This window comes from Myotis lucifugus, unplaced genomic scaffold (genome assembly GCF_000147115.1).
Source record: "Myotis lucifugus unplaced genomic scaffold, Myoluc2.0 scaffold_84, whole genome shotgun sequence".
Classification (NCBI taxonomy): domain Eukaryota; kingdom Metazoa; phylum Chordata; class Mammalia; order Chiroptera; family Vespertilionidae; genus Myotis; species Myotis lucifugus.
The window spans coordinates 4,400,921-4,416,324 of record NW_005871132.1 but is presented as its reverse complement, the minus strand read 5'-3'; the positions used below and the strand labels follow the sequence as shown (position 1 = coordinate 4,416,324).

The following is a 15,404-nucleotide window of genomic DNA, read 5'->3' as shown; positions in this document are numbered from 1 at the left end:
TGAAGGATCCCAGGTTCAATTCCAGTCAAGGGCACATGCCTGAGTTGCAGGCTTGATCCCTAGTAGGGGGCGTGCAGGAGGTAGCCGATCAATGATTCTCTCTCATCATTGATGTTTCCATCTCTCTCTCCCTCTCCTTTCCTCTCTGAAATCAATAAAAATATATATATTTTTTAAAAAAAGATACTTACAGTTCTGGAGGTCAGAGGTCCAAAAAGGGTCTCACTGGGCTAAAATTAAGGTGTTCACAGGGCTGGTTCCTTCTGGAAACTCAGGAGAATTGGTCTTCTTGCCTATTCCAGCTTCTATAGGGTGTCCCAAAATTCACGCAAGATTCGCAATTCAATTCAATTGCAAATCTTTCATGAATTTTGGGACGCCCTAAAGAAGCTGCCTGCTTTTCTTGCCTCATGGCCCCCTTCCCTATCCAAAGGCAGCAATGGCCAGTGGAGCTGTTCTCACAATGCATCACTCTGACACTGATTCTTCTGCTTCCCTCTTCTACTTTTAAGGAGCCTTGTGATTACATTGGGCCCACCTGGATCATTCAGACTCATTTTCCTATCTCAAGGTCACCTAATTAGCAACTTTAATTCCACCTGCAGCCTTAATTTACCCTCGAGGTATAACGTATCATCACAGGCTCTGGAGATTGGAATATGGGCATCTTCGGGGAACCTTATTCGGCCTTCCACAAATGCCTATGCAGGTTTAGAGGCATGTGCCCCGTTTTTCTTCTGGCGTCTTGGAAGCTTGTTAGCCTTCTTGAATTCTTCATACCTGCATGGGAGGCAGCGGTCAAGTAGACGTGGCAGTGTAGGGTGCCAGGAGGGAGGTAGTTCCCAGGCCCCAGTGCCCCCTCTCATGAGAGAGCTGGCAGGCCTGGGAGGGGTGATACAGCTGAGGAAATCACTGTGGATCCCATGTGTGGGGACCCTCTGGGAACGCAATTAATGCCTCAGAGAATGCTAGCATGGAGGCATATTAATTATTGGGGGACAAGATAAGAATGTTCTCAGAGATGTCAACAGCAGCTGCCCATATATGAGGAACCCCGCCCCTTTTACACTACAAAACACCCTCCTGAGAGGGGAAAGGAACAAACCTCTGAAGTCAGACCTCCAGGAATTTAAATTGATTCAGAAAACTGTGCACTCCCCTTCAGTGCTCACAGCCCATCGGTAAGGGGTGGGGCAATGATTCGGGGCTGCAGTTTCTTCTGGCATGGGTACACTATGAGAGGCCTACAGAGCAGGGCCCACCGTAAATCCATTGCCATGCTCTGATTCAGAAACCTTTGAAGTTACTGGGAAAAATCCCAAGTTGACTAAGATGAAGTTTCTGTCACAAGGCTGAATGGGAATTTGAGATAGAAACTCGTTTATCACAGAAAAGTAATGCGAGTTCTTATCTCATACCTTTGATTTTGCGCTGAGAGCTATCCCAGCTACATGTAAATGAGGACAATGACGCCGAGTCTCCCTTTCTGACAAGAATAACGGGAGCGAATGCTTTATTTGCAAGCACGTGGTGAAATGAAGCTCAGTGTAACCGGTGTGTGTTGTCTGTGATGAGCCCCCTTGCTCCCTTCCAGATCACTACATGATGGGTGAGCTGCACAGTGAAATCAATCTTGGGAACGGTAAGTATGTGACATTTTGCATTGCTAATAGCTATTTCCACATAACTATGCTGACACATAAAAACCAAGCCATCAATCTTTCAGCTTTAAAAAACAGGCCGAGTAAAATGTTACATATGAACCTTCACTCAGCTCTGTGCCTTGCTCATAGGTGTGACCAGGGTGGGAACAGCAGGCTGGCCTGGCTAGGGGAGCAGATGCCTCACCGGGGCTTTCCTGTGTGAAACCTTCTCTTCATCTGAGTCATGCTTCCATGTGGCGCCCTCTACTGTCTTTTCATCCAAATGAACAACTGTCATATCAATTGATAGGTTACTTTAAAAATCATGGAAAGGCAGCCCTTTGGAGGAAGGCGGTCAGAGGAAGAAGATATCGGCAGCTATAAACTTTGAGGCCTCACCCAGACCCAATTGCTATGTTTGGCCTTGGCTTAAGAGCAGCAACTGAGAAGAGAACAAAAGAAGAGACATGAACAGCAAACCTGACCGTGGCGATCCTAGTGCTCTGACGAATCCAACCACAGAAGCACACGGCTCTTCTTTTAATGTTAAAGGGGACATTAGTCAATTCACTGTCATCTAAACTACCTGAGAAACTGAGGCCAGAGTGTGACAGGCTTCCGCTGGTCCTGGAGATCTGGGTGCTGACACCACAGAGGCAGAGTGTGGAGCAGCTGGGCAAGTGCCTGACCTCTCTTCTTCAGCACAAGCTATATCACCAGGGCTCACACCGTGACCTGGGCCCTGAGTTCTTGGGTTTATTATGGAGAATGTTATTGTCATCAGTGGGCTTGTCATTAAAATCTGAATGATAAACAAGTTTGTTTTGTATTTCAAACAAGTGAAAAAATAATTACAATATCAGTAATAATATTAACTAATATTTATTGTGTGCTTACTATGTGCTAGGCACCACGCTAAAGTACTTTACATACATTATCTCATTTTTTTTTTAATAAGAGAAAGTTTAATTAGAAAGTCACAGAGGTAGAAGAAGTGAGCCTAGAAGAAATGGGCTCAGGAAACAAGTGACAGAGGCAAAAGAAGGGCCCCTGGAGCTTAGGAGAAAGAGAGGCAAGGAAAACACGCCTGGGGAAAAGGGTAGGGAAAGGCATGGGTGTGCTAGAAAGAGAGGGAGAGGGAGAGGGAGAGGGAGAGAGAGAGAGACCCATACATTATCTTATTTAATCCACATAAGAGCTCTGAGGGAAAAGAATGATTATTATCCCCATTTTGGAGACAAAGAAGCTGGGGCTTAGCAAGGCCAGCGTTCCTGGTCTATAGTCACCCAAATTATAAGTGACCAACCCAGGGCTTGAACCTAGGTTTCTCTGGTTAGAGCCTGACATCTCAGCTGTATGCCACCCAACCCCTTTAACTACCCATGGGCAGGCTTCCACTGCTGGAGGGAACATGGTATGGCATTTCGGGGGTGGAGGGCCAGGCTAATGCCTTGTGAGAGCTCTCTTGAAACCACACTGTCTCACCCCAGCAACTGGTAGGGGACCAATGACTGAGAGCTTATTCTCCACAGGCACAAGGATAAATCTGGCTTCAGGAAGCCTTTGGGGCAAGGACAGGTGCAGATTCTGGACTCCTGGGGCCCTGAAAGGGCTCACATAGGGCTTAGCTTATGGGGTGGGGGTGGTGCGTGGGCAAGGAATACGGAGCTCAGTAATACTGCCTTATATAAGCCAAACTGTGACTTTTTTCAGTTTATATTGTCCATGGACTGTGACAACAGAAGCATTTTCTTAAGGAGAAAGGTACCTAGAGCAATGTTAATTTCAGATACAGCTCAGTGGAGTTATGCAGTCCCCTCCCAACAATTTGAGGTGGTTCTTTATCCTCCGGGAATCTAAGCGTGGCATCACGGTCACATGCTGCATGAAACCAGGTGCCCTGGTGCAGGAGGAGGGCTAACCTTCTAGGTGCCACATGACAGCAGCAGTAAAAGTAGAAGACCACACACCTTATGGCTTCCATAAATAGGAGGGGACACATTCACCTACGGTTTTGAACGCGTAAAGTTCTTCCCCTGTCAAGGTGTTGGGCAACACTGGTGACATCCTGCCTTTGAGACTCTTCACTCTAGTGGTGGCCAAGATGATGTCCTGCCACTCTGCACACTGTCCCTGGGCCAGGCTGTCCGCAATGCTCAGGGCGGCCATGTCAGTAGGAAAGAAAAGAAAAAAAGAAAAAAGAAGAGAGGGGGGTGGGTGGAGGGTAAGTGATTGGTTTAAAGCCTGGTTCCGTCTCTGGGCTGCTGGGTCAGATAGAACAGAAGAAGAGAACAAAAGAAGAGGCATGAACAGCAAATCTGACCATGGCGACCCAGCGCTCTGACGAATCCAACCACAGAAGCACACGGCTCTTCTTTTTTTAATTTTAAAGGGAACATTAGTCTACTCACTGCCATATAAAACAGTGCAGCTAAGTTCCAGGCGTCTGGCATGTCTATTATTCCTCCTTCCTCAGAGGCAAGGAGTTGGGAGCAGTCCCTCATCCCTGTGGGAGAATGTATGGATCCCAGGAGCTCTCTGGATCCTCCCTGGACGGGCCTTCTCCTTCCATTTCAGGAGTGCAGTATGTTCTCTGTGACAGTGCTGCCTCCGCCGCTGATGACGAAGCTCCGGGAGTTGGACACGACCAGAGCTGGGGACATCTCTTCGGGGTCCTCTGCCTCTGGCTGGCGGTCTCCACCCACAGGCCCTTGCAGGCCTGTCTCCTGGGCGGTCAGTTCGGAGTCCGGCTCCCCGCACTGCAGCGGGAGTAACGCCTGGTGCCTGGTCAGGGTGTCGTTGCTTTTCTGGGACTCCAGGGAGTTCTGGTGCGTGGAATTCCTGTGAGCCGCGGCACTCTTCTGAGGCTCGTCAAAGCTCAGCGAGAAGGTGACGGTGCCGCTGCCGAAGATGACCTGCTTGCATCTGGGCTGCTGCTGCGGCTGCAGGGCCGAGGGCGGCTGCGGCTGCGGCTGGGGCTCCTGCTGGGGCAGGGCCAGCGGCTGCTGTGGCTTCTGCCTCTCGGGCTGCGGGAAGGGGTCTTCGCTGTTGCTCTTGCTGCTGATGGAGGAGGAGGGGGTGGAGCCCGTGGAGCCGCCGAGGCTGCCGGACCGCTTGCGGGAGACGTTGCTGCGGCGCAGCGTGGCCCGGGCCGCCACCTTGAAGGCGTGCGCCGCGGTGCTGCAGCGCACCTCCTCGATGGTGTTGCGGGAGGGCTTGAAGAGGATGATGTAGACCTTGTTGAAGAAGATGCAGGCCAGCAAGCCGAAGCTGGCCGCCAGGATGGCGATCACCTCCACGGCAGAGACGAACTTGCCGTAGGTGCTGGCGTAGGCCGGGATGAAGGAGATCCAGACGATGAAGAAGATGAGCATGCTGAAGGTGATGAACTTGGCTTCGTTGAAGTTCTCCGGCAGCTTCCGGGACTTGAAGGCGAAGAAGAAGCAGATGGCGGCCAGCAGGCAGGTGTAGCCGATCAGGAAGCCCAGCGCCATGAGCGAGCCCTCGTGGCAGGTGATGAAGATGATCTCATCCTCCAGCTCGTGGTTGCGGTAGCTGGAGGGCGGCGCGGTGTAGAGCCAGATCACACAGATGACGATCTGCACGAAGGTGCAGAGGAAGACCAGCAGGAACTGCAGGTTGAGGCCCCACCACTTGCGGTGGAAGCTGGTGGGGATCTTGGCCTCGAACACCAGGAGGACGCGGTTGGTTTTCACCAGGATGCAGGAGATGCAGAGCACGAAGCTGATGCCGAAGGCCGGCTGGCGCAGGCGGCAGGTCCAGTCCTGGGGCTCCCCGATGAAGAACAAGGAGCTGGAGAAGCAGCAGAGCAGGGAGAAGAGGAGGAGGTAGGAGAGCTCTCGGTTGGTGGCCTTGACGATGGGCGTGTTGCGGAACTTGATGAAGACCCCCAGCACGAAGGCCGTCAGGAAAATGCCCAGCACCGCGAAGAGGGTGAGCGCGATCCCAAAGGGCTCCGTCCAGGACAGAAACTCGATCTCCTTGGCGATGCAGGAAGTGTGGTTCTCGCTGGACCAGAAGTCATCCGGGCACTTGTCGCAGGCACTTGCATCTGTAAATGTCCCAGCGAAGAGGGAGTGACCGAGCAGCATAGACTAAAACTTATGAGTGTGAATGTGGTGGTGAGCGTACACAGGCTAGTGGGTGTGGTCACTTTACATTGTACTTACTGATGAAAATTGTGATTTTTACATGATCAAGTAATATACGGAACCCTGACATGTTTAATTCTATACTTACTTTCATGTACCTTTGATGATTCTATAGTTTTTGCCCCTTTGTACATGCCAGACATGCCAGAGGGAGACATCCTCAGATCAAGGTAGAGTCTCTCACACGTATGACCTGTGCCTTCCTCCAAGGCTTTCCAATGAAGGAGGCTATAGGCTCATTTAATCAAGGAACGTGTATTAAGTCTCTGGTGTGTCCCTCGCCCATGAAGTCTGGGGAAGTGAAAGGAACATGGGCTTTGCAGTCAGAGAGCTGGATGGGAATCCTGGCCCTGCCATTTACTAGCGGTATGACCTTTGGGCCTCCGTTTTCTCATGTATGAACTGGAAGCAATAATAACCCCATTATTATGGGGAGGATGAAATGAGATAATAGCAATTATTCTTAATATTTATAGAGTGCTTCCAATGTGCTCAGCAAGGATTTTATTGAATAGACATTTACCTTGAACTTACCACGTGCTTTACCAATATTAACTCATTTAATTCTCACTTTAGAGGTGAGGAAACTGAGGCACAGGAAAAACATGAGTAAGACAGCAAGTACAGTGCCAGGTGCCCAGAGGCCATCTGTCATGGCCTATTAACTCTGGAGCCTGGAACAGACAGAAGTTTGTCTATTCAGGGCCTCTGAGCTATAAGAAAAGAAAAACAATATTGGAAAGAAGTATCAAAGCAAAAGGAAGACGTGTAACAGGTGTGTTTGTAAACTCTCGTGGTGTAAGACATCTAACATTTCTTTTCTATCCCTCAGAGCCCAGCCCAGCATGATGCTCAGATATACCTTGTTAAATGAGAAACTGTGCTAAGCATCATCTCAGCCTAGCCCTTCGAAGGACTTCACTGACCCCAGGTCCCCAAAGCTCTACATGATGCCCACAAAGGGCTGTTCCGTTACCTATCTCATCGCTGTACTCCCCATCAGGACACTTCACGCACTCAAAGCAGCAGGTGGGCTTCCCCTCAATGATTCCCTTCCTGGTCCCTTCCAGGCAGACTCGGCTGCAATTGGAGAAAGGCACCTGGAAGATGGAGAGCACAAAAGTGAGGGGCTGCAGCTGTGGGATCAGTCTTACAGCTCCTTTGTCACATATAAGGGGGAGAAGTTGGGCTCAAGGACCAGTGTGGCAGACTCTAGGCCAGTGGTTCTCAACCTTCCTAATGCCATGACCCTTTAATACAGTTCCTCATGTTGTGGTGACCCCCAACCATAAAATTATTTTCGTTGCTACTTCATAACTGTAATTTTGCTACTGTTATGAATCGTAATGTAAATATCTGATATGCAGGATGTATTTTCATTGTTACAAATTGAACATCATTAAAGCATAGTGATTCATCACAAAAACAATATGTAATTATATATGTGTTTTCCGATGGTCTTAGGCGACCCCTATGAAAGGGTTGTTCGACCCCCAAAGGGGTCGTGACCCACAGGTTGAGAACCGCTGCTCTAAGCCCTTCCAGGCAGAGGAAGGTCCAGAGACTCTACCTCATGGTGTCTATGAAGGGGAGAAATGCCTATGGACCAGTGAACATGCAAGTGCACACACACACACACACACACACATGCACACATCTGTGGGATTCTAGGAAAATTAATTGTTGGGAAGACACCATGACCAAAATCCTTCTTAAATAACCCCCCTTCCATTCCCTCCAGGTTCCAGAACAAGCCATCTGTTTACTCTCCATGGAAGTAAAAGTTTGAGACAGACTAAAAGATACAAGGACATGGACCTACACACAGAGGGACAATTACAAGGGAAATGAGGAGATGAGGGGAAATTTGTTTGAAAAGGAGACTGTAAACGTTGCAGTGAATTGCAATTCTTGCAATTTTATTTTAGGCTTTGCGGGGAGATTTCTGAGATCCTCAGGGAGGCAGGCAGTACAGGCATGAAGGGGTTGAAGGTAAATGGATCAGAAAGATATATCAGGCAACTCTTAACCAAAAGAAAGCTGCAGTAGCTACATTAATTTCAGATAACATAGATTTTAGGTGACATATTTATTTCCTTAATGGACTTCAAGTGCACAGAATCTAATTAATCATAATCCTTGTTTCTTTCCACCATTACTTGTTCATGTTTGACTCACTTTTAGTTAGTCATTTTAAATGACAACCACCCAAAACAAAAGCTAAAACCGAAACAATAACACTACATCTAACTATATCCTTCCTCTGACTCTGACTTCCACCCCCACCACATATTCATATCCTGGGTTCATCACAGGCAGGTAACACTAAATTTTCAAAGGACAGATCAATCAAATCTTATACAAACTCTACTGGAAATTAGGAAAAATAAAAATAGAAAAAGAACACCCTTCACCTCAATCTTGTAAAATCACTATAACCCTGAGTCCAAAACCAGACAAGAACAGTATGAAAAGGAAAAAAATAAATACAGGCCCATTTCACACATTAATTTGTTTTCAGAAACAGGCTTAAGTCAGGAATTTATGCTTGAGTAAGTTATAAAGAAAGTTCTCCCAATGGAAACAGGAAGAGAATGGAGGAAGTAGAACACAGAAGGGAGGGGAGAAGCAAGGGTGTGATCTCGAGCAAAGTCCCTCAGAGGGTAGCTCCTGACTGGTCCCCAGGGGAACTCGGAACAGTCTTGATCTGAGGAGAAGGGGCTAGGGCTTTCAGACTTCTCCCCCACTCATTGGTTAAGAAGTCATTTTAGGGAAATGTAAGCTCCTAGGCTCTTCTGCCTCTCTGAGCCTGTGGGCAAAGTGGGTTCTATTAGCCTGCAGGCAAGGCAGTCTTCTGAGAAAGAGCAGCAAGTTCTGGTTATTGGAAACAAAAATATGCAGAAGTCTTGGAGGTGCTCGCAAAGTGTAAGGAATGTGAAAGGATCTGAGAAGAGTACAACTATTTTCCACTTCTTGAAAATAGATGAAAGATACAAAAACAATGAACAAAGTCAAAGGGCATAAAAAAGAAAACACATAATTTTAGGTTTATGCCAGGAATGCAAACAAGTTTAAGATTAGAAAATCTGTGTCAATCACTGCAATGGTAAATTAACACAGAAAAATATGATCATCAATAAATAAATAAAAAATCATTTGATGAGCCCTGGCTGGGTGGCTCAGTTAATTGGAGCATCATCCTGTACACCAAAAGGTTGCAGGTTCGATTCCCCAGCAGGTCACATAGTTTGCGGGTTTGATTCCTGGTCGGGCATATATGGAGACAACTGATCAATGTTTTTCTCTTTCTGTCTCTCTCCTCTTTCTCTCTCTCTAAATTCAATGGAAACATTTCCTCCAATAAGGATTTTAAAAAAAAGAAGCATTTGATGAAATTCAACAAAGACTAGTGATAAAAACTTAATGAAAAGGGGCAGGAAGAAATATCTTTAACTTGCAAAAGGGTAACAAAATAATCATCCAAATAAGACAATATTTATAGCATTTTCTTTAAAACAAGGGTGCCTACTATCACAACTATTATTAAACACTGCACTGGAGTTCCTAACTAGCAAGTAGAATAAGAAAAAATAAAGGCTTAAATATTGGGAAGGACTAAATAAAACTGTTATTATTTGCAGATGATAAGATTGTCCATATAGAAAATCCAAAAGAGTCAACAATCAAATTATCTATACTAATAAAAGGGCAATATGCTAATTAGATTGGGTCGACTGGCCATTGGACATCCGACTTCCTTCCGGACAAATGCATGATGGTGGGGGCTGAGGCAGAGGCCATTAGGGGCGATCAGGCTGGCAGCAGAGGGCAGTTGGGGCGAGTTCAGGCTAGCAGGGGGTTAGGGGTGATCAGGTTGGCAGGGGAGGGCAGTTGGGGGTGACCAGGCCAGCAGGGGAGGGCAGTCGGGGGCATTAAGCAGGCAGGCAGGTGAGTGGTTAGGAGCCAGTGGTCTTGGATTTAGAGAGGGATGTCTGACTGCCAGTTTAGGCCCAATCCCTATGGACATCCCCTGAGGAGTCCCAGATTGGAGCGGGTGCAAGCTGGGCTGAGGGACACTCCCCTCCCATGCATGAATTTCATGCACTGGGCCTTTAGTTAAAAATAATTGGAGAGAAGCTTCAGGCTAAAATATCACAGCCTACCAGTGTTCTTGAAAATGAAATCCAAGTTTAATTGATTTTATAAACATTTTTATTGAATATACTGGGGTGACATTAGTTAAAAAATTATATAGGTTTTAAGTGTACAATTCTGTAACACCTCACCTGTATATTATATTGTGTGTTCACCATCCAAAGTCGTCTCTTTCCATTACTATTTATCCCTTCTTTACCCTCTTCTACCTCCTTCCACCCCATTTTCCTCTTACAGTCACCATACTCTCTGCGGGTTTTTTCTTAATACCTTCACCTTTCTTCACTCAGGCTCCCACCTCCCCTCCCCTCTGACAGCTGTCATTCTGTTCTCTGTATCTATGAGTCTATTTCTACTTTGTTTATTTTGTTCATTAGATTCTACATGTAAATGAAATCATATGGTATTTGTTTTTCTCTGACTGGCTTATTTCACTTAGCATAATACTTTTCAGGTCCATCCATGCTGTCACAAAAGGTAAGATTTCCTTCTTTTTTTACAGCCAAGTAGTATTCCACTGTATAAATGTACCACAGCTTTTGTGTCCACTCATCTACTGATGGGCACTTGGGCTGCTTCCAAATCTTGGCTATTGTAAATAATGCTGCAATGAACATAGGGGTGCATCTGTTATTTCAAATTAGTGTTTCAGGTTTCTTCGGATATATTCCCAGAAGTGGAATCACTGGACCATAAGGTAGTTCTAGTTTTAATTTTTTGAGGAAACTATTTTCCACAGTGGCTGCACCAGTCTGCATTCCCACTAACAGTACAAGAGGGTTCTCTTTTCTCCACATCCTCACCAACACTGATTCTTTGTTGATTGATTGATGATAGACAATCTGGCAGGTGTGAGGTAATACCTTATTGCAGTTTTAATTTGCATTTCTCTGATGATTAGTGACTTTGAGCATCTTTTCATATGTCTATTGGCTATCTGTACATCCTCTTTGGAGAAGAGTCTATTTAGATTCTTTGCCCATTTTTAAATTGGATTGCTTGTTCTTTTGTGTATTGAGTTGGATAAGTTCTATATAAATTTTGAATATTAACTCCTTAGCAGATGTATCACTGGCAAGTATGTTCTCCCATTCAGTGGTTGGGTTGTCTTTTCATTTCGTTGATGGTTTTCTTTGCTGTGCAAAAACTTTTTAGTTTGATGTAGTCCAATTTGTTTATTTTTTATTTTGTTTCCCTTGCCTGAGGAGATATATCAGAAAAAAATATTGCTATGAGAAATGTCCAAGACCATGTTTTCTTCTAGGATATTTATGGTTTTGACTCTTACATGTAAGTCTTTAATCCATTTTGAGTTTATTCTTGTATATGGTATAAGAAGATGGTCTAGTTTCATATTTTTGCATGTATCTGTCCAATTTTCTCAACACAATTTATTGCACAGATAGTCTTTATCCCATTGGATGTTCTTGCCTCCTTTGTCAAACCCAAATTGACCAAGAAGGTGTGGGTTTATTTCTGGGCTCTCTATTATGTTCCATTGATATACTAGTATATGTCTGTTTTTATGCCAGTATCATGCTGCTTTGATTACTATGGCCTTATAGCATAGTTTGATATTAGGTAGTGTGATTCCTCCAACTTTGTTCTTTCTCAAGATTGCTGTTACTATCAGGATCTTTTGTGGTCCCATATTAATTTTGGGATAGTTGTTCTAATTCTGTGAAATATGCTATTGGTATCTTGATAGGAATTGTATTGAATTTATAGATTGGTTTGGGTAGTATAAACGTTTTAATGAAGTTAATTCTTCCTATCCATGAACATGGAATATGCTTCCACTTATTTGTATCTCCTTTAGTTTCTCTCTTCAGTGTCTTATAATTTTCTGAGCACAATTTTGCAACCTGGGTTAAATTTACTCCTTTGTATTGTATTGTATTATTTTTGATGCAATTATAAATGGGATTTTTCTTAATTCCCCTTTCTGAAAGTTAATTATTGGTGTATAAAAATGCAACCAATTTCTAGATATTTATTTTGTATCCTGATACTTTACTGAATTCATTTATCAGTTCTGATAGGTTTTTTTTGGTAGAATCTTTAGGGTTCTCTATATACAGTATCATGTCAACTGCAAATAGTGACAGTTTTATTTCTTCTTTTCCAATTTGAATGCCTTTTATTACTTCTTCTTGTCTGATTTTACTTTTTGTACATTGAATATGATGTTGACTGTGATATATATATATATATATATATATATATATATATATATATATATATATCTCCTTATGTTGAGGTATGTTCCCTCTATTCCCACTTTGCTGAGAGTTTTTATCATAAATGGGTGCTGGATTTTATAAGATGCTCTTTCTGCATCTATTGATATCATCATGTGATTTTAATCCTTCATTTTGTTAATATGGTATATTACATCTATTGATTTACAGATATTGTACCAACCTTTCATCCCCAGAAAAAAATCCCACCTGTCATAGTGTATGATATTTCTAATGTATTGCTGGATCCAATTTGCTAATATTTTGTTGAGAATTTTAGCATCTATGTTCATCAGGGATATTGGCCTATAATTTTTTTCTTTGTAGTGTGATTTTCTGGTTTTGGAATTAGAATAATGCTGGCTTTGTCTTACCTCCTCTTGATTATTATTATTTTTTATTATACTAATTTATTTTATTCATTTTTAAATTAAAAATGTAATACATGTTTGTCACAGTCAGTTGAAAAATACACGTATATTTTCAAAGATATTTAAATAAATTTTTATTGTCTAAAGTTTTACATATGTCTCCTTTTCCCCCAATTGGGCCCCCTGATTCCCAAACATTCCCACCCCAAGCAAGCCCCCACTGCCCCAGTGTCTGTGTCCATTGGTTATGCTAATATACATGCATACAAGTCCTTTGGTTGATCTCTAAACCTCCCCTCCCCCTGCCTTGCCATTTGTCTCTGGATCTATTCTTGTTCATCAAATTATGTTGATCATTACATCCCACATATGAGTGAGATCATGGGATATTTATCTTTCTCCGATTGGCTTATTTCACTTAGCATAATGCTCCCCAGTTCCATCCATGCTGTTGCAAATGGTAAAAGTTTTTTGTTGTTGTTGTTTTTAATAGCGGCGTAGTATTCCATTGTGTAGATGTAATACAGTTTTTTAATCCACTCATCTGCTGATGGGCATTTAGGCAGTTTCCAAATCTTAGCTATTGTAAATTGTGCTGCTATGAACATACGGGTGCATATATCCTTTCTGATTGGTGTTTCTGTTTTCTTGGGATATAGTCCTAGAAGTGGTATTACTGGGTCAAATGGCAGTTCCATTTTTAAATTTTTGAGGAAACTCCATACTGTTTTCCACAATGGCTGCACCAATCTGCATTTCCACCAGCAGTGAAGGAGGGTTCCTTTTTTTCTGCATCCTCTCCAGCACATGTCCTATGTTGATTTGTTAATGATAGCCATTCTGACAGGTGTGGTACCTCATTGTTGTTTTGATTTGCATCTCTCAGATGATTAGTGACTTTGAGTATGTTTTCATGTGCCTCTTGGCTTTCTGAATGTCCTCTTTTGAAAAGTGTCTTTTTAGGTCATTTGCCCATTTTTTTTTTTATTAGATTGTTTATCTTCTTTTTGTTAAGTTGTATGAGTTCTCTGTACATTTTGGAGATTAAACCCTTATCGGAGATAACATTGGCAATTATGCTCTCCCATGCAGTGGGCTTTCTTGTTGTTTTTTTGATGGTTTCTTTTGCTGTGCAGAAGCTTTTTATTTTGATGTAGTCCCATTTGTTTATTTTCTCCTTAGTCTCCACTGCCCTAGGAGCTGTGTCTGTAAAGATACTGCTATGACATATGTCTGCCATTTTGCTGCCTATAGAGTCTTGTAAGATTTTTTTGGTTTCCTGTCTTACATTTAAGTCCTTGAGACATTTTGAGTTTGTTTTTGTGTATGGTGTAAGTTGGTGATCTAGTTTCATTTTTTTGCATGTATTAGACCAAATTTCCCAGCACCACTTATTGAAGAGACTGTCTTGACTCTGTTGTATGCTCTTGCCTTCTTTGTCAAATATTAATTGAGCATAATGGCTTGGGTCGATTTCTGGGTTCTCTGTTCTGTTCCATTGGTCTATATGTCCGTTCTTGTGCCAGTACCAGGCAGTTTTGAGAACAGTGGCTTTGTAATATAGCTTGATGTAGACAGCACCTGGGAAGGCACATGGGCATTTCTTTAATTAATGTCAGCTATTTCCAACAGCATTTGGCAAAGCCATGTCCTGGAAACACGTTTTGACAAAAGGCAGGAGTGTTGTCAACTTGACCTTCAGCCCAGGTGCCAAGGGGGTGGGTTTTGTTATTTAAATCCAGCCAAGCACCAGGAATGAATACGACTCAGGCCCACCCAAGATTGCAAATAATCTCCTTTGTCTTGACTTTTAATAAAACGTCCTGGTTTTTTGCTGTATAAAATAAATACGCTGTATCGGCTTTGGGTCACTGTCACTGTCTCTGTCCCTGTCCCGGTCAGAGGACAGTGGTCCCACCTGGCCCCAGCTTTTTCTTTCCATCTCTGTGTCTGTCTCTTTCTTTCATTTTCTCAATCCCCAGCCACCCCTACTCAGGAACCGGATCGCTCTCTAGCTGAGCTGGACGTGGAGAAGAGAGACATATTTATAGCTTGATATCTGGTATTGAGGTGCCTCCAACTTTGTTCTTCTTTCTCAGGGTTGTTGTGGCTATTCAGGGTCTTTTATCATTCCAGATGAATTTTTGGAGAGTTTGTTCTAGTTCTTTGAAATATGCCATTGGTATTTTAATGGGGATTGCATTGAATCTGTAGATTGCTTTGGGTAGTATGGGCATTTTAATGATGTTGATTCTACCAATCCATGAACATGGTATGTTCTTCCATTTGTTTATGTCTTCCTCTATCTCTTCTTTCAATGGCCTATAGTTTTCCGAGTATAGGTTTTTTACGTTCTTAGTTAAGTTTATTTCTAGGTATCTTATTTTTTTGTTGCGATGGTAAATGGGATTTTTTTTTTAGTTTCTCTTTCTGTGAGTTCATTATTGGTGTATAAGAGGCCATAGATTTCCGGGTGTTAATTTTGTATCCTGCTACATTGCTGAATTCATTTATTAGGTCTAGTAGTTTTTTGATGGAGTCTTTGGGGTTTTCTATGTCATGTCATCTGTGAATAAGGACAGTTTTACTTCTTCTTTTCCAATTTGGATGCCTTTATTTTTTTCTTTTTGTCTGATCGCTATGGCTAGCACTTCTAGTACTATAACAAACAGGAGGGGTGGAAAGTGGGCATTCCTGTCTTGTTTTCTGTTTCTTAGGGGAAGAAAGTTTAGTTTTTTTGCCCATTTGAATATGATGTTGCTGGTAAGTTGTCATATTAAGAGCTTTTTATTATGTTTAAGAAGGATCCCTCAAATCCAACTT

The 15,404-nt window shown here is 43.3% G+C and overlaps 1 protein-coding gene and 1 non-coding gene across 2 annotated transcripts in view; both read right to left on the bottom strand.

Moving 5' to 3' along the window:
- Positions 1 to 1,145: 1,145 nt before the first annotated feature.
- On the bottom strand, positions 1,146 to 1,281 carry LOC111826493. Its single transcript, XR_002829827.1, has one exon. It is a non-coding gene; the product is annotated as a small nucleolar RNA SNORA42/SNORA80 family (small nucleolar RNA).
- Positions 1,282 to 4,216: 2,935 nt separating this feature from the next.
- The window catches only part of CASR (calcium sensing receptor), a 40,284-nt gene continuing 29,096 nt past the window's right edge, over positions 4,217 to 15,404 (bottom strand). The window contains 2 exon segments of the mRNA XM_023755796.1: positions 4,217 to 5,715; positions 6,792 to 6,915. Coding sequence (XP_023611564.1) covers positions 4,217 to 5,715; positions 6,792 to 6,915 — 1,623 coding nt within the window.